Here is an 18,814-nt window from a genome sequence, read left to right as displayed (position 1 = left end):
AATATTTTAAATTTTTCTATTTTAGTTTATAATATTTTTTTTATATTTATCGTTGTGTAGCAATTTTTGTTCAAAATCTTATACTGTTTGGCTTAGAAAAACATTGCAATGAAAAATTGTACACTTGATTAAATTTGAAATTATTGTCTGTATTTTTTTTAAAAGAATTGATATTTTTATACTAAATTTTATTCGAGAATAAATACATATAATTTACCTCATAATTTGTAAATAATTTTTATAAACGTACAATTTCAGTAAACAAGATAATTGATTAATTTAGTTTAGAACATTTTAGATTTATCAAAATAGAATACAATGTACTATATAAACTAAATTAATTTAATAATAAAAATTATTTTCACGTTTTATTAACTCGTATATTATCATTATCAAAAATGAATTTTTATTTTCGTTTTGGAATATTACTTTGTTTCATGTGTTTAATTACCATACCTACGTTTTCAATTGAGGTGCCAAACCCCAAAATAAACTCGCTTGATGAAGTATTTAAAATTATTATTTTTATATACATTTATTACTAACATTTAGTAGCTTGAAGTAACTGATTTTATCCACATAATAATCTACTTTTATAATATACAGGGTGATCCATTTAACATTGACCAGCAAATATCTCAAAAACTATTTATTATTTTAATAATTTTTTTTTTTAATTATTTTAGTTACATAAAACTCTACATTTATCCATGATCAGATAATTTTTAGGTTCATCCCTTATGCCTTAAAAGGGTACCAACTTTTTTTTTTCAAATGGAAACATATATTTTTAGTTAGATATATTGATAGAGTTTTTTTTTTTATAATTTTTAGCGTTTGAATTTTTCATTTAAGTCGATTAGTTTGCATGTTATTTCACTTTAAAGTTTTGATTTTTTTTACCTATATATATGTATAAAACGGGTAGACTTGTAATACAGGTAGTTAATTGCAGCGGTTATGATGGCTCGTAAAGACACATATTAGATAAGATAAGATATTTGCTGGTCAATGTTAAATGGATCACTCTGTAATATAATTAGTACAGTAAATTACTTTAGCCTTCAATATGATTCAAATTCAAAGGAAGTTTATTGTTTAACAACCAAAATGGTGAATCCATTCTTCATAAATTTATGAATTAAAAATTTAATGTCAATCCAAGTGCACAATGTGAAAAAGTTTCTCGGACTAGTGAAGGGTGTTAACTTTATTTTGCTAGAGAAAATCTGTTAAAGAATCAAAGAGTCATATTAATAATTAAAAAATGTATTTTGTAGGAATATGATCTCATTGAAGTGACTGATTCAGATGAGGTGAGGTATAACAATTATTAAAAAGAATTATTTTTTTAATTTAATTATCAGCAATAATTTTTGTAAAGAAGTATATATATTTTAGGTTCATATTATAGAAAATATTTAATTAAGATAATGACTGGTCGATAATAACTATTAGTATTTTTGATAATTGGTTATTAATTACTGTATATGAAGTGTAATTAATATTATACTTATGATTAGACATTTTATTCAATAATATTCCTTGCCTTTGACCAATTGTCTTTAATTAGATATTTTATTTTATTACTAGATTAGTAATGTAAGATAGATATGAAATTAATTAATTCTGCATATCTATAAACTTTAAATATCTACAACTTTTTAAGGTTGTCAAATTGACAACTTAATTATTTTTTTGTAGTGTAACAAGGCAATAAAAAATTTTTTCACAATGTGAAAAACTTACTCCAACTAGTGAAGGGTGTTAACTTTATTTTGTTAGAAGAGAATTTGTTTGAGAATCAAAGAGTCATATTAATAATTAAAAAAATTTATTTTGTAGGAAATTGGACCCAATGAAGTGATTGATTATTCAGATGAGGTGAGGTGTAACAAATATTACAGAGAATTATTCTTTTCATTTAATTATCAGCAATATTTTTGTAAAGAAGTTTAAGAAATGTGTTATTAAACATGACGTCTATATTTCTTTTTGTTTGTTCTACAAACATTTATTACAATTTTCATATTATATTTTATAATTTTCCGATTTTTTCCTTTATTATACTTATCTTTAGGATTACTTCATAAATATTTTGAATTATTACTCTTAAATGTCAATAAACTAATATCAAAATACTTAAAAATTCTAGCTAGCCCATTTAAAAGTCCCGATACTATAAAATGGATGATCTAATTACTTTTTATTCCCCATGCTAGTGAGTGAACTGCCTTCCTTTCTTAATTTCACTTTTGTGTTCGGACTAATTTTGAAATTATATTTTCGTTTAACCATTAAATCTATCTATTTCTCTTATGACCGTCAGTTCTTTACCAAAATCTATTTCATTCATCAGAGTATTACCTATCTTAAAACCACATTGTTAAAAGTTGTCATTTTGTGTTACCAGTTGTCGTTTGAGTTATTTGGAATAAACCTGAACGTGCATGTGTTTTTCCGATAAATATCTAAATTTAGTTACCCCTACTTTTTGAACTAATAAGTCCAAAAATGGCAATTTTCTCTCTACTTCCTGTTTGTAATCCATGCATAAAAATAATTGAGATGTTTTATGAAGACCTCCGTATTAAAATATTTGTTTATATCTGTAAAAATATCATCTGCATACCTGACATAAATATTCAGAAAAACACTAAAGTGTTTTTAAATATTTTTCAAACCTACTAATGAAAAGTTCTACTAAAAACGATGATAGCAGATTAGTTATTGCTGTGTCCTTAATTTGCTAATAAATTTTTTTTTGAAACTGACATACATATTTAAAAAACTAATAAAATATATTAAGTTCATAAATCATTAGTTAAAAATATATAAGTAAAATTTTAAATACGCATCCATTGTGGTATACAATTTAGTGTAGTAATGTAAGATAGATATGAAATTATATAGTTCTGAATATCTATAAGCTTTTTAAAACAATCAAATTGACAACTTAATTTTTTTTTTTTTTTAGTGTAACAAAGCAATAAAACATTTTTTAACAATGTAAAAAAGTTTCTTAGACTAGTGAAGGGTGTTACTTTATTTTACTAGAAGAAAATCTGTTAGAGAATCAAAGTGCCATATTAATAATTAATAAAAAATTATTTTGTAGGAAAATGAACCCTATGAAGTGATTCATTCAGATGAGGTGAGGTATAACAATTATTAAATAGAATTATTTTTTTAAATTAATTATCAGCAATAATTTTTGTAAAGAAGTGTGTATATATTTAAGGTTCATATTATAGAAAATATTTAATTAAAATAATGACTTATCTATAACAACTATTAGTATTTTTAATAATTGGTTAATAATAAATGTGTATGAAGTGTAATTAATATAATACTTATGATTACAAATGTTGTTCCATACTATTTCTTGCATATATATACAAATAATTTCTTTTGAAATAATTGTTCAACAGTAGTTATTGGCCAGTTGTTTTTAACTAAGTATTTTTTCAATATTAAAAATAGTTAAGATGAATATTTCAATTAAAAAAAACGGTAGCACAGTGGGGTCACGGCATAGTGGAGACATTGCATAGTAGGGTCCAGTATAGATTTAATCTGACAGTGATTAAAATCACTATCATAAGAAACGCTTCGATGCAAATCTGTAGATAGTGTTTAATTTTAAAAAATTGATGGATAATTGCAAAAGCAACATCAACTTCTATTAAAATAAAATACAAAACCCATAATTTTCATACAAAAATAGCATATTTTTCAATATGGTAGCCATTTGCGTATAGAAGATAGGTCGTCGGAACAAATATTTTTTTCAAATTTTGTAGTACATAAAATAAGCTTTAATTTTATATATGTTTAAAGGACGCGGTATTTCCGGAAAATTTTCAAAAATTAAGTTGAAAAAGATCTATGTTTTTTACAATATTTTAAGTTTTGAACGCCCCCTATATAAGGGGAAATTGTCCAATTTTAATAAAAAGTATGTCAAATGAAAGATGTACTTATAATGTGTTTAGAAAAAATAATTTGTGCTGATATATACATTTTTCAAAAAGTTATAGAAACTGAAAGAAATCAGTCCAGTGAGAGCTGAGAAAAAGTGACAACAGACAAAAAAAAAAAAACACAACATAGTAAAATTAATACCTTCTTCGCTTCGCATCGAAGCTAAAATCTAAGTTAAATTAATTTAAACTAAAATTATTTTAAAAATATTATTATATAACTAAAAATTTTTAAATAATTATCTCAAAAATCACAAAAAAAAACTACTTAAAAATCCGTATACGTATTTCAGGAACAATGTTACTATTATCCATGCTAAACACATACTAACACTCCAAACAAAACAAAAAATAGGCCAGTAATTTTTACTAGTGCCAGAACCTGACGAAAGGCCAATACGTTTTATAACAATTAATTTTATCATACCAGAAATTCTGGCTGGGTTGACAAAAGAAAACATGAGGTTTATGAAATGAGGAGATCAATGACAATAGGCGAGAGTGTGAATGGGGAGGTAGAAAAATTAAGTATTTAGGATTAGTAGTGCAAATGAGCAGTGGTATTGACGAGAATGTAAGACACAGGATTAAGTGCGGGTGGTTGAAATAGAGAGAAGCGTCTGTGTGTTATGCGATAAAAGAATTTCAATGAGGCTAAAAGTTAAATTCTACAACAATGTAGTGAGACCAGCTATGATGTATGGTTCAGAGTGTTGGGCAGTTGATAAGAAAGTAGAGCAGAGAATGAGTGTAGCAGGGATGAAAATGCTTAGTTGGATGAGTGGAGTGAATAGAAAAGATAGAATAAGGAACGACCATATAAGAGGTAGTATAAGTGTAGCGGCAATCGTGGATAAGCTGATAGAAAATAGATTTAGATAATTTGTCATGTTATGAGAAGAGAAGAATCGGAAGCTGTAAGAACAGTTGTAGAAATTAATGTTGAAGAAAGAAGAGGTAGAGGAAGACCAAAAATGAGATTGAGGGATGTTATTGAATGCGATATGATGACAGCTGATGTGAGCGTAGAAGATGTGGGAGATCGTGTCAAGTGGAAGTTTAGGATGAGGGTGGCCGACCCCAAGCAGTTGGGATTAAGGCAAAGAAAAAGAAAAAGTTTAGCAGAAATTCTGGTGGCAATTGACATAATATAATTGTTGNTATTCCGGTGGCAATTGACATAATATGATTGTTGTTTCGGAATGTACAATTTAGCGTTTAGTTGGGTTTAAACAATATAGCGTCAAATCAATTACCTACTCTATCGGTTGTATCTTATTATACACTACACTTTAATGATACTATAAATAAATAAACTCACACATACACACACATGCATTTATAACATTGTGTCTAATGTAAGTATAACATGATAAAAAGTAACCGTAAGATGAAAAAATTGAAAATAAATTTTAGTACTCATATTAAATGTAATGCAACTCGAAAAATATTTGTTTAAATAAAAAAATATAATTTATTTTTTTTGTCTGAAATTGTCTTTTAAACAACTCTTGTACGAAACTTTTTTTTGTAAGTTAAATATTTTTTGAGAAAATGAAAAAAGCTCATATTTTTGAACTTTTGCGAGACACTAAAAAAAAAAGCTCAAGTCCAATCGATGAGGACTTTTAGTATGTCATTATCACATATCTTAATTCAATTTAAAAAAAAAAAAAAATTTGATTGGGAATTTTTTCCGCCATTCGCCAAAATTACTCCTTCGTTGACTGGCCTAATAATCTATACAACATTAGTGAATCTATCATCTGATGAAGTTATCACTATTATCGTATTATGCCAATTTACATAATTTTGATAATTAATTTTTTAGTGGACCAAGTTCACATTTAATTAAATAGTAAATTTCATAAAGCTTTATTAAATATATATAAGTATAAATTTAAAAACTTATGCATCTTATTATACTAATTAGTGTGGTAATGTATGTTAGATATAAAATTATTGAGTTCTGAATAACTATAAACTTTTAAAGGTAGTCAAATCGATAACTTAATTATTTTTTTATAGTGTAAGAATGCAATAAAAGATTTTTACAACCCATCAAATGAGGTGAAGTATTACAGATATTAAGAAAAAAAAATTAATTTTTAACATTTTTTCGTTACATTAACTAAAAAATACTGTATTTTATAAATTTATAAATTATAAATTTATGCTTACTCTAAGTGCAAAATTTAAAGAAGTCTTTCAGACTGGTTAAGGGTGTTAACTATATTTTATTAGGAGAACGTACATATCAAAATAGTTGATAAATAGAATATTATAAAATTAAGAAAGTCAACTGACTGATAATATAAATTGAAAGAGTAGTGGAAATTCATAAGGGGGACATGACGTGCACTTAATTACAAAATGTTACTGTAAGCTGTCATTTGTTTGTACAGTAACCAAATCTAAATTCATTTCATAAAAACTACCTGGTAAATATCTGAGAAATTAAAATTTTTATAGTTTAACTAAGTATATTGATTGTTTTTTTTTTTTAAATCCGTTTCAGTTAGAAAAACTAGAGCACAGTAAAATATGTAGGAATTAAAAGGGGATTAAAATACTCTATTTATATATTCTTTATAAGTCTCTTCTTTTGAATTTTAAAATTAATGAGGAATTCATTTAACCTAGAATGATGATAAGCACAAATTGATTCCTTACCTTTTATTCTATTTTATATCTAAATTATTTTCTAATTTTTACAACGACCTATTAATTAGTCTGCTTAATTTCTCTAAAGCAACAGTGTAGTGTTACACCAAATTACAATTTTTTTTAAATGCCCATTTCTTACCCATATATTTCAGCGTATGTTATAATAGACAAACAAGATTCAAATAAAAATTATATTATCTATTTATAGATAATATAATTTTATCAATATTATTTATAATTATCTATACAAATATATAAATATTATATCTTTCAGTTAAACATGTTTTGACTTAAATATTTTTGAATAAAATTAAATTTAACTCTTACTAAAATAGTAAGTATAACCAAAAATGTAACAAAAATAATTATTGTAACATTTTTGGTTTTTAACAATAAAATAATAATATAATTGTTATTATATATCTGATACATAAAAGTAGTCCTGATGATCCTTTTTTCTTTTCATTTTTCACTTACACCTAAAAACCACTAGTTTAGAATATATTAAAGAGCGTGTCATTCTACTGTGTTTCCTACTACGTAAGATATTTATGTTTTTAATTAATATAAGCTATGTGTAAGTATGTATTTTTCCATGAAGAGCAATGTTGCAAAAATACTTAAAAATTAAAAATTCTAAAATATACAAGGTGATTGACAAACTAAATATTTAACAAACATTATTTTCAAAAATACGAAATGATATATTATTTATTCTTAAAATTACTAATTAAAGAAAAAAAATTACTCCTCCTCTTACAACTTTAACAAATATCCTAAACATAAGTATTTTAAATAATAAAATTCATATTAATCATGCTCACATAAAAAATTTTCTAATAGAAAAATGTTTGGTTAATAACAACTTTTAAACCTTTATTTTTGCAGTAATTAACATTTAAAAAATAGGCTAAAGGTGCGGCGATAGTAATATTATTTTTATGATTAGGATTTCTAAACCATAATACTCCTCTAGTCTAGATATAGAAATAATGATAGTTTCTTGTATAGTGGTTCAAAAGTTGTTATTGATCCGTCTTTTTCTTAGTTAGATAATTTTCAAGTATTAAAAATACGAAAGTAGTTAAATTCGTATGTTTCAATTTAAAAAACTCAAGTTGATATACATTTAAAAAGAATGAAATAAAGAATAAAGTAAGATTTAAAAAATAAAAATTAAGCATATAAAATTCTATACATTTTTAAAAAATAAAATTGTAATATTTTGTATATCTCAAGGTAACACGTGTAATATTATAATTGTGAGATATTTTTCTAAATTTAATATTGAGGTGGTTTTTCAATTTTTTGCCAACGAAGGTTACATTTAAATTAAAATCGGGGGTTTTATTTTGAAGAATTAATTGTTAAAAACGGTTCAGCTGAATTCCCATTAACATGCATAAAAAATCATTGGAAAAATGTTATTATTATAAGATTTTACATTATTATAAATGTTTAAATTAAATGTAATTTTTGATATTTTCCGCATTGGAAATTGGAATTAGATTTTTTCAACTTTTAAACTAAGACAGTCCTGTGAAACTTCAAATTTTTATTAACAAATATAATAAATGTGAATCGTTTATTGTATCTGTCAATAAAAATTCATAGTAAAACAATTATATTCTCAGCTGTGTATCAAAGTTATAATTAATTTAAGATATTATATTAATCTCCTTTTTTTTATTTATTATTTTATTGTGGTTAAATTATTTTGATAATTTTCATAAACCATTTAATAATTTACCTTCGATTTTTATTAGAAAGACTATCCATTTTCATTTTTTGCCATTCAACATGTATTGTCTCAATTTTTTAATATTTCTGTTGAAAATGAAGAAATTTTATTGAAAAGAAAAGGAAATATTGAATTAGTTCAACAAAACAATATTTCTATGTTATTAGAAATTTTTGCACCACATACATCAGGTAATTGAAATTTAATTTTGTATATCGTGTTTATACAGAATAGATTAAACTGACAACTCTTAAACATTTTATAATTTTATTTTTAATAATTTATATAGTCATGGACTACGTTGAAATCATATTTTTTATTATTAGTTTATAATTATGGTGAAAAAAATTTATACATGTTTTAGCTTCGATGCGAAGCTGAGAAGGTATTAATTTTACCATGATGTGTTTATTTTTTTATTTTTATTTTTTTGTGTCTGTCACTACTTTTTCTCAGCTCTCACTGGACCGATTTCTTTTAACAATACGTCAAAAGATCACAAATTGTATCTAGTTGAAGACATTACCCTTAAAAATTTAAAAATTTTCCCTCGTTCCCCGCAAATGGGGGAAATATCCAAAAAAATTACAAATTTAAAAATCGACAAATTTTGTCATTTTTTTCACTTTTTTTTCTTAAAACTTCCATAACTTTTTCAAAAATCAACAAATCAACATAATTTTTTTTTAAACTAAAACCTTAGATATTTTCCTTTCATTTGATATAATTTTTTTGAAAATTTAACACTTAACCTGCTCATGGGGGGGGATTTAAAATTGCAACTTTTTTACAAAAACTAACTTTTTCAACTTAATTTTTGAAAATGTTCCGGAAATACTGCGTCCTTTAAACATATATCAAATTAAAGCTTATTTTATGTACTATAAAATGAAAAAAAAAAATTTGTCCCGACACTTTATCTTCTGCATGTAAACGGTTGCCGTAGTTAAAAAAACACTATTTTTGTGTTAAAATTTTCGATTTTCAATTTTTAATTTTCAACTTAAAAATGCTATAACTTTTCGAAAAATGCATGTATCAGCACAATTTTTTTTTTTCTAAATACATTATAAGTACATCTTCCATTTGACATACTTTTTATTAAAATTAGACAATTTCCCCTTATATAGGGGGGGTTCAAACTTTGAAACATTGTATAAAAAATAGAACTTTTTCAACTGAACTTTTGAAAATGTTCCGGAAATACTGCGTCCTTTAAACATATATCAAATTAAAGCTTTTTTTATGTACTATAAAATGAAAAAAAAAAATTTGTCCCGACACCTTATCTTCTATGTGCAAATGGCTGTCGAAATTATAAAAAAAATGTAATATTTGCGATAAAAATCACCTTTTATAACGATGTTTTTTGTACTTAAAACTGCCATAACTTTTTCAAATATTAACTAATCAAAATAATATTTCTTTATATTGAAACCTTAGGTAATTTTCTTTCATTTGATATCATTTTTTTTTGAAAATCTAACACTTATTCTGCTCACAGGGGGGATTTAAAATAGCAACTTTTTTACAAAAACTAACTTTTTCAACTTAATTTTTGAAAATGTTCCGGAAATACTGCGTCCTTTAAACATATATCAAATTAAAGCTTATTTTATGTACTACTAAATGAAAAAAAAAAATTTGTCCCGACGACCTATCTTCTATGCGCAAAAGGCTACCGTATTTAAAAATATGCTATTTTTTATTAAAATTCTAGGTTTTGTATTTTATTTTATTTTAAAATATTTTATTAGGGGAATAAACTGACTTTCATGAATATTATATAATTTCATTGACATAGAATAAAGTTCATAAGACATATGATATTATACTTATTAACATTTTTTACTTTTTTAAAGTCGAAAAAGTAATTTTTAAATTTGAGTTAGCTTAAATAGCCAATTTTATCATGCAACAAAAATCAACGAATAGTTGCCGAATGGGTAACACCTTGATCTTTAACGCCTAGGGTACGAGGTTCAAATCCGTTTGTGGCTTCTAAAATTTTGCATTTTTTTTTTGAGTTAGAATAGAATTTTCAAATCATTTGATATTTATCTCATTTAGATTCAATAATTTCAATAAATATAAAGGATCTTATCACTATAGTCTCCCCTCGTGAGAAGAAATTGATATTCATGTTAATATTATTTTACTATGTGGTTCTTTTTCTGGCTACGATTTATTTTGCCAACCCTCACTAGACCTACTTTTTTCAACGATACGTCAAATGATTCATTTAAGTTTATGATATTTAAGTTAATGATTAGTTTAAGTTATTACTCTTAAAAATCAAAAAAATATTCCTTATTCAAATAAAAAGTAGCTTAACTAGATTTGTCCATACAAACAATTAAAATCATTAATTTTTAATATTCTTAAATTATTTATTGTCGAATTAAATTTGATATGATAAAAGTATTCAACTACAAAAGTAAATAATTTTACTTTATAATTTATTAATTTTTTAACTCTATTTCTGTGTGCTACTACCAGTCTATAATATGCCAAATTTTTTAGTAATATTTTGCTATATAAATCATAAATTTAAAAAAAAAATGATTTTTAGTTTCACCTGAAGTTAACGATGGAGTTTTACAATTATAATTATATTTTTGATAATATGCTCAATTGAGTAAATCTTTTTAACTACTTTGGTTTGATTGGTTCATTTAATTAAAGTAAATTATTAAAATTAATTAAGTTCTGAATATTTCAATTGCAGAATTTTTTTAAACACCAAAAGTTATTAGGATATGATTACTATTCTTTCTATTTCAGTTATCTATTACGATAAAAATGTAAAAAAATCGAATTTTTCTGACAAATGTACTGTAATTAGTAATTATAAAATTTCCAGATTGCATATTAATCTTAAAAATTTCATTTTTTTCAATTTAATAATGTCAATTTCAAACTTGCAAGTTGAACTATAAGTTATGGTAACAAATTCATTTTTTAGCTTCGATGCGAAGCTGAGAAGGTATTTTTCATTAAAACTTTCACTTTAAAAGACAATAAAAAATAGGTTCAAAATGATTACCTTTAACATATTAAAAATCAAAATCAGTATTAATTTAATACAATTTTTTTTGTTCTTAATTATTTTTTTTTATATGTAAATACTTATTTTTTAATAATAAGTAATAATATTAAAACTTAGAAGTAATAGAAAAAGTTTAATTGCACATTTGAAAACATCACGAAAAGTTTATTTAGAAAAGTATATTTTTTTTCTGATGAAAGTTCCTTTTGTTTAGTGTATTTATTCATAAGTAACAAAATTTTTTTATTAAAAAGTATTGCATAAATTCCTTTAAATTTGTATACGCATTAAAAGTATATGAATATACAACTCCTTTTTATTTTTATAATATCTCCGTAAAAATTACAATATTATATTATTGAATACCACTTTCATACTCAATTTAATTACTGTAATTATTATGTATTCATATATTATAATTATAAATCGGAGTAAAATTAAGGGAATAAGTGTTATTGTTGTTTTTGAAATACTCTACCAATTTCATTTTTTTCTATTTAATGATATCTATTTCAAACTTGCAAGTTGAGTTAAAAGTTATGGTAATAAATTCATATTTTTTTTTTTTAAACTTTCACTTTAAAGGACAAAAAGAAGTTGGTTCAAAATGATTACTTTTAATATATTAAAAATCGATAATAATTTGAAAATAATTAATTATAAAAATTATATAATAGATAATTAAACGAATTACTAATCTGGATATAATTATGGAAATAGGAGTTGATGTTGGGTTGGGTTGGTTACATTTTTAACTTTATAATGCTACAACTCATTGAAAAATGTATGAATCAACACAATTTTTTTATGAGAAATAATATTTTTTAATAATCCCTTTTTCATTCGACATTCTTTATCTTAATCAGGGTATTAATAAGGAACTAGCAGATCATGCAGCTTTTGTAATTATCCACCAATTTCTTAGAATTAAACACTATCTACTGATTTGCATCGAAGCGTTTCTTATGATAGTGATTTTAATCACTGTCAGATTAAATCTATACTGAACCCAACTATGCAACGTCCCCACTATGCCGCGACTCCACTGTGCTGGGTTTTTTATTTTTAGATTTTATTAAAACTTATGAATAAACAATTTTTTGCGTTTTTCATACAAACAGTTTTATTAAGTCATTACAATTTTAAGGCAAACAATTTTTGAGTTAAAAGCATTTTAATACATACAATGGCTATGGGGCGCGGTTGTAGTATGCATTTTAAATATATATCAGGATAAGCTGTGTCCACCCTCACTACATACCAAATAAATGTATTAAAATGCTAGTAACTCAATAATTACTCATTCTTAATTGTTTTCGACCCATTAAAATTCTTCGTAAAAATATTCAAAAAATTTTTTTTTTAATTATAAATAATAAGAAAATTTAAATTTCTTTGTTATTAAGGTAAACTATTAAAGAAATGATATTACATTTAAATAATTTTTGGAACACAAAATTTCTATTTAAAAAACAACTTATCTTTATATTTATTCCTATATGTATAAAACCTCCATATATCATTAATTCCACAATATGTGTAGTATATTGAGATATGCAGTGTATAACTTATTAATGTATATACTTTATTGCTAGATATATTCAAACATTTTTTGAGTCAATATTTTTTATTATATTTAACAGATATTTAAATAAATTCTAAAATATGACGTATTTTTATAAATATGAATTATGTTTTTCTGTAATAATATGCTGTAAAAAAATTCATTAATTTAGTTTAACATAATATGGTTATGTTTGAGAAAATAACTTTGTAGGGTAGTTTTAATAAGGTCATTTGAAAATTAAAAGGAATTAGAATTATTATCTTACATTTCAATGAAAACTGAGCAGTAAACATTTTAATAGGTAAATAATCAATATATAAATGAGATTCTGTTGTTATAATTTAAATAATGTTCAAATTCTCTTAAAAGTTTTTGGTTTTCTTCGTGAATTAGCTTAAAATAAAAAAAAAATTGGACATAAATCCTATTTGATCAGTGGAGCTACAATATGAGATTTTGATTTTGTAGTATAATTATCTTAGATTTTATGAAAAATGCAATAGTATTACTTTATGCTTTAAATAACAGAAATCTTTGGTATTTCTTTAGATAATGATTTGATATTACGTATTTTAAATAAGTTTGGACAGAAAAAGAAAGAAGAAAAACGCCTTATAGATTGCTTTCAAGATTATGGCCTAGGAAGTCCCTTAAACGTTTCAAAAGATTTAGCACAAGAATTTTTTCATTGTAATTCATTGTTTCCAGATACAAATTCTGAAGTGTTATGTAATGAGCTACTCAACAACTATACAGATGAAGAAGATATATTTAGTTTTCAAAGTAATCATCAAAACTTTTTTAAATATATAAAAATATCTATAATATTTATCAACAATTCCTATGATCAAAATTTATGTTTATTCTCTATGCCCTTTAAATTAATGTTTTAAATAAGTATTTTTCTGAGTTAATATACATGTATAATACATAAGGGATTCCAAATACAGGTAGCTAATTGGTTTTTTATGGCGATATTCGCAGGTATATAGCTTTTATTATGAATGGTAATATGACACACTGTTGTGAGTTTAAAAACACATTAACTGGCAATACAGAAATTATATCTATTGATAGTGATAATTGACAATAAACACTCCGTGATTGTAACAGCGATGCCATAAAAAACTAAAAAGTAAAAAATAAATATGGTTAAAAAAAACTGAAAAACACGCTTTTAAAGCTCATCGAACTAAAAAGTTAAAAATAATTTTTAAAGTAAGCTTAAAACAATAATGAACGAAAAATCCTAGTATTATTGTGAAAAAAAGCGTGGGGGTTTTGTGCCATATTTTTCGTATAATGAGCGCCCGACGTTATCGATTTGAAATTGCCGTTAGATCGGTGTTGGCTCGTCTTTATTTTTCTTCTGTCATTGACCGTGCTGGAGTGCACACGTTTATTGTTTAATTGTCATTTTATTTTCAATGATGGAGTAGAGCTGCCAATGGCGAACGGCCAGGTCATTTCGGCGAAGCATCCAGACCATCGGATGGGTCTCTTCGGAGACCGGGTATCTTTTTCTCTTATAATTATATTTATGTAATGAGCTATATTTTATTAATTATTTTATTTCATTTTTATTTTTATAAATTAACTTCATTTTGTTTATGTGTGGAAAGCACATGTTTCCCTTTTCCTCTAGTTAACGCTAAGGAGCAAGTGTCCAGACCGCTCCTGGTGTTTTTTCATTAATTTTCAATTAACATTAACGAATGTATTCCAATACTGTCCGTGATGTTTGTAATATTATTTGTTTTTTTTGTTTAAATATTTTATTTTATTTTTGTTGCCTTTATTTGTAGACATGGTTTTTGATACATTCGTATGTTTGTACATGTTTAACTTAATTCTTTTTCAACAATCAAATTAAATTTCCTTATCAATTTTAACTGTAATATTTATTTTATTGTGCGANGTATTTTTGTACATGTTTAACTTAATTTTCTTTTTCAACAATGAAATTTAATTTCCTTACCAATTTTAACTGTAATATTTATTTTATTGCGCGAGTAACTTAAGTACACGCGTGTATTTTATCCCTGTTCCTTAATCTAGACACAGGCTACGGTATGTTTTACATATTCACCACATACAACTTCAATTGTCATAGTTGTGGTTAATAAACCACGAGGTATTATAATCATTTATACATATAAAGACATAATAACTTAAATTAAACTATTAATTAACTTAAAATTAAAAATTCCACCTATGGTCCAGTAATCATATCTGATAGGTGTGACACCTTGCCTAGGTGGTGGCGACCCTTGCTACCATAGCTAGTCGTTATGCAAGTGTCAAACAACTTTGTTGTTACAAGCCGACCAAAAGACCACTTGTAAGTGTTTTTATTACAATGTATGACTAATCCATAAAGTGTGTTCTAAATCTATTACAACAGAAACTACGACTAAAATAGAATGATTTTTTATCGTAATTACTTGGCGAATTTAGTATTTTTATAGTAAAAAATGAATTTAGGAAAAAAAATATTTTTATTAGAGTACTTGATACATCATACAATTTTAAAATATTAAAAACATTGTTCTAATGGACCATATAATCCTTATGTTCACCTCCTTATTTCGGATAACTCCTANATCATATAATCCTTATGTTTACCTCCTTATTTCGGATAACTCCTACATTATTTATTAAAACATATCTAATTTTGCCTTTGTGTATTGATATTAAAAATATTATTTTATTTCGTTTCAGAAATGAGAGAAAACGTTGCCAATGATTATAAAGGAGATAAATCTAATATATTAACTTATGATAACAATCAGAGAATTTGGATAACACTAAGCTCGCAATAACTTCTATTTATAGTTTATAAAATATAGTAAAACTTCAATAAAAATATTTGTTCTATAACACATTTTTTTATACGTATTTATATTGGCTTACATAAATTTATGCTTGATTTGTAATGTTTAGTGAAATTATGTTTCATATTAATTATAGCTTATAATCAAACTTCTATGGTTAAGTGGCCACAGAAATACATAATAAAGAAATTATTGTTCAACAACAAGAATAGTGGCAGAATTAAAAAAACCCAGCACAGGGGGGTCGCGGCACAGTGGTGACGTGGCATAGTTGGATCAAGTATAATGATATCTGATAGTGATTAAAATCACTATAAAAAATAAACGCTTCGATGCAAATCTTTAGATAGTGTTTAATTTTAAAAAAATTGGTGTTTTATTCCAAAAGCTACTTGATCTGCTGGTTCCTTATTAATATCTCGATTAAGATAAAGTATGTCGAATGAAAAAGGGTTTATTAAAAAATATTATTTCTCATAAAAAAATTGTGTGGATCCATAAACTTTTCAATAAGTTATAGCATTATAAAGTTAAATGTAATATAAATAATAAAATCGAAAACTTTCACACAAAAATAGCATTCGGTAGCCGTTTTCACCATGAAGACAAGTTCAGAGGTCAAATTTTTTTTTCAAATTAAAGTATATTACATAAGCTTCAATTTAAGATATATATAAAAGTGTCAGACCTTCCGGAACATTTTCTAAAGTTATGTTGAAAAAGTAAATTTATTGTGAAAAAGTTGTCATTTTAAATTCCCCCCTGTGGGCAGGTTAAGTGTCAGATTTACAAAAAAAATATACCAAATAAAAAGGAAAAACATCAAGCATCTATATAAAAAAAATTTATATTGATATGTTCATTTTGGAAAAGGTTAGAGCATTATTAAGTTAAAAATATTAAAAAAAATTATTTTACCAAAATCGTATTTTTTTATTAACTTTGATGTAAACTTTTACCACGAAGACAAGTCCAGAGGTCAAATTTTTTTTTTTCAAATTAAAGTATATTACATAAGCTTCAATTTAAGGTATATATAAAAGTGTCAGACCTTCCGGAACACTTTCAAAAGTTAAGTTGAAAAAGTTCTACTTTTTATATGCATTTTTTATATTTGAAGCCCCCTCATATATAGGGAAATAGTCTGATTTAAAAAAAAAGTATATTCAATGAAAGATGTATATAAATACTACTTCTCATGAAAAATTGTATTGATCCATACATTTTTTAAAAAGTTATAGCACTTTAAAGTAAAAAATGTAAATTATAAAATCGAGAATTTTCACACAAAAATAGCATTCGGTAGCCGTTTTCACCATGAAGACAAGTCCAGAGGTCAAATTTTTTTTTTTCAAATTAAAGTATATTACATTAGCTTTAATTTAAGATATATATAAAAGTGTCAGACCTTCCGGAACACTTTCAAAAGTTAAGTTGAAAAAGTTCTACTTTCTATATGCATTTTTTATATTTGAAGCCCCCCCATATATAGGGAAATAGTCTGATTTAAAAAAAAAGTATATCCAATGAAAGATGTATATAAATACTACTTCTCATGAAAAAATTGTATTGATCCATACATTTTTTAAAAAGTTATAGCACTTTAAAGTAAAAAATGTAAATTATAAAATCGAGAATTTTCACAAAAAAATAGAATTTGATAGCTATTTTCACCATGAAGACAAGTCCAGAGGTCAAATTTTTTTTTTCAAATTAAAGTATATTACATTAGCTTTAATTTAAGATAATATATAAAAGTGTCAGACCTTCCGGAACATTTTCAAAAGTTAAGTTGAAAAAGTTAATTTTTTGTGAAAAAGTTGTCTTTTTAAATTCCCCCCTGTGGGCAGATAAAGGGTCAAATTTACAAAAAAAATATATCAAATGATAGGTAAAGACATCAACCATCTATATAAAAAAAAAATTATATTGATACGTTCATTTTTGAAAAAGTTACGGCATATTTTAGTAAAATAAATTGAAAAATTTTGAAAATTAGCGATTTTTAAATTTGTAATTTTTTTGGAGGTTTCCCCCATTTACGGGGAACGAGGGAATTTTTTTCAATTTTTAAGGGTAATGTCTTCGACTAGATACGATTTGTGATCTTTTGACGTATCGTTGAAAGAAATCCGTTCGGTGAGAGCTGAGAAAAAATGGTAACAGACACAAAAAAAAAAAAACACATCATAGTAAAACCAATACCTTCTCAGCTTCGCATCGAAACTAATAGGAGTTCCCAATTTAAAAAAGTTAATGTTGTGATTTCTTTATCCCTGAAGCGATGAAAAATAAATTTTTGAACTACATATTATAGTATAGTTTTTAAACAATATTTTTCTTTACAAAAATTTAAAATTTTGAATAGTTTCCGAGAAAAGGAGTGTCTTAACTTTAATGAATGACACGGCCACGGTGTTCTTTCGTGTGACACCCCGCGGTCGTGTCATCTTCTTCTCAGCCACCGTTTCACTGTCAGCCGGACCGTTACACAAACACGTTATTGTCGTGGTTTAAAGTCCAACAAATGGCCAGCGTCGAATACACGGCTCAATAATATGTAAAACAGTCATCTCGATGAAACCAGCACATATTTTACATCCGGTCTACAGTACTGAATAATTCAGTATAATAATACCAATGAAAATAATTATTATTGTCATTGGTATTGTTATTATGGTGCTGAATAAACGGCTCGACGGCTTTACAGTGCAGTATAACCGACAATTTTCATTTATTGTGCTCGGCACGTAAGTGTTACATTGTGTGGACCAGTCCACAGCGATATTACCAGAACGCTCATCACTCAATAATGAACTGGCCGAAAACGAATCTGACGGAAACGCGGCCGCATACCGCCAAACAGCCGGACCGTCTACAAACCGGTTAACATGACACTCAATAATTCTGGCTCCGTCTCTCTGACTGAGATAACCTAAGTACCCGGGCGCACTATCGGTCAACCACAGTCAG

At 25.3% G+C, this 18,814-nt stretch overlaps 1 protein-coding gene and 1 long non-coding RNA gene across 7 annotated transcripts; both read left to right on the top strand.

Moving 5' to 3' along the window:
* Nucleotides 1–361: 361 nt before the first annotated feature.
* LOC126895896 (uncharacterized) lies at nt 362–15,891 on the top strand. 6 transcript variants are annotated; one of them, XM_050668217.1, is made up of 8 exons: nt 362–506; nt 1,281–1,316; nt 1,846–1,884; nt 3,119–3,154; nt 6,012–6,053; nt 8,417–8,582; nt 13,557–13,790; nt 15,729–15,891. In XM_050668217.1, exons 1-8 carry the CDS (start codon nt 399–401, stop codon nt 15,827–15,829), a joined length of 762 nt encoding a protein of 253 aa, XP_050524174.1. In that variant the 5' UTR covers nt 362–398; the 3' UTR covers nt 15,830–15,891. The 6 variants fall into 6 exon arrangements, with proteins under 6 accessions (XP_050524174.1, XP_050524176.1, XP_050524175.1 ...); XM_050668219.1 differs by lacking the exon at nt 1,846–1,884; XM_050668218.1 differs by lacking the exon at nt 3,119–3,154.
* A 186-nt stretch (nt 15,892–16,077) lies between these two features.
* Nucleotides 16,078–17,478, top strand: LOC126895912 (uncharacterized). The gene is made up of 2 exons (XR_007701739.1): nt 16,078–16,458; nt 17,177–17,478. It is a non-coding gene; the product is annotated as an uncharacterized LOC126895912 (long non-coding RNA).
* Nucleotides 17,479–18,814: the final 1,336 nt, after the last annotated feature.

Source organism: Daktulosphaira vitifoliae, unplaced genomic scaffold (genome assembly GCF_025091365.1).
Source record: "Daktulosphaira vitifoliae isolate Bord-2020 unplaced genomic scaffold, ASM2509136v1 Scaffold_1, whole genome shotgun sequence".
Classification (NCBI taxonomy): domain Eukaryota; kingdom Metazoa; phylum Arthropoda; class Insecta; order Hemiptera; family Phylloxeridae; genus Daktulosphaira; species Daktulosphaira vitifoliae.
Note: the sequence above shows the minus strand (reverse complement) of the source record. Positions and strands in the feature narration are given on the sequence as shown.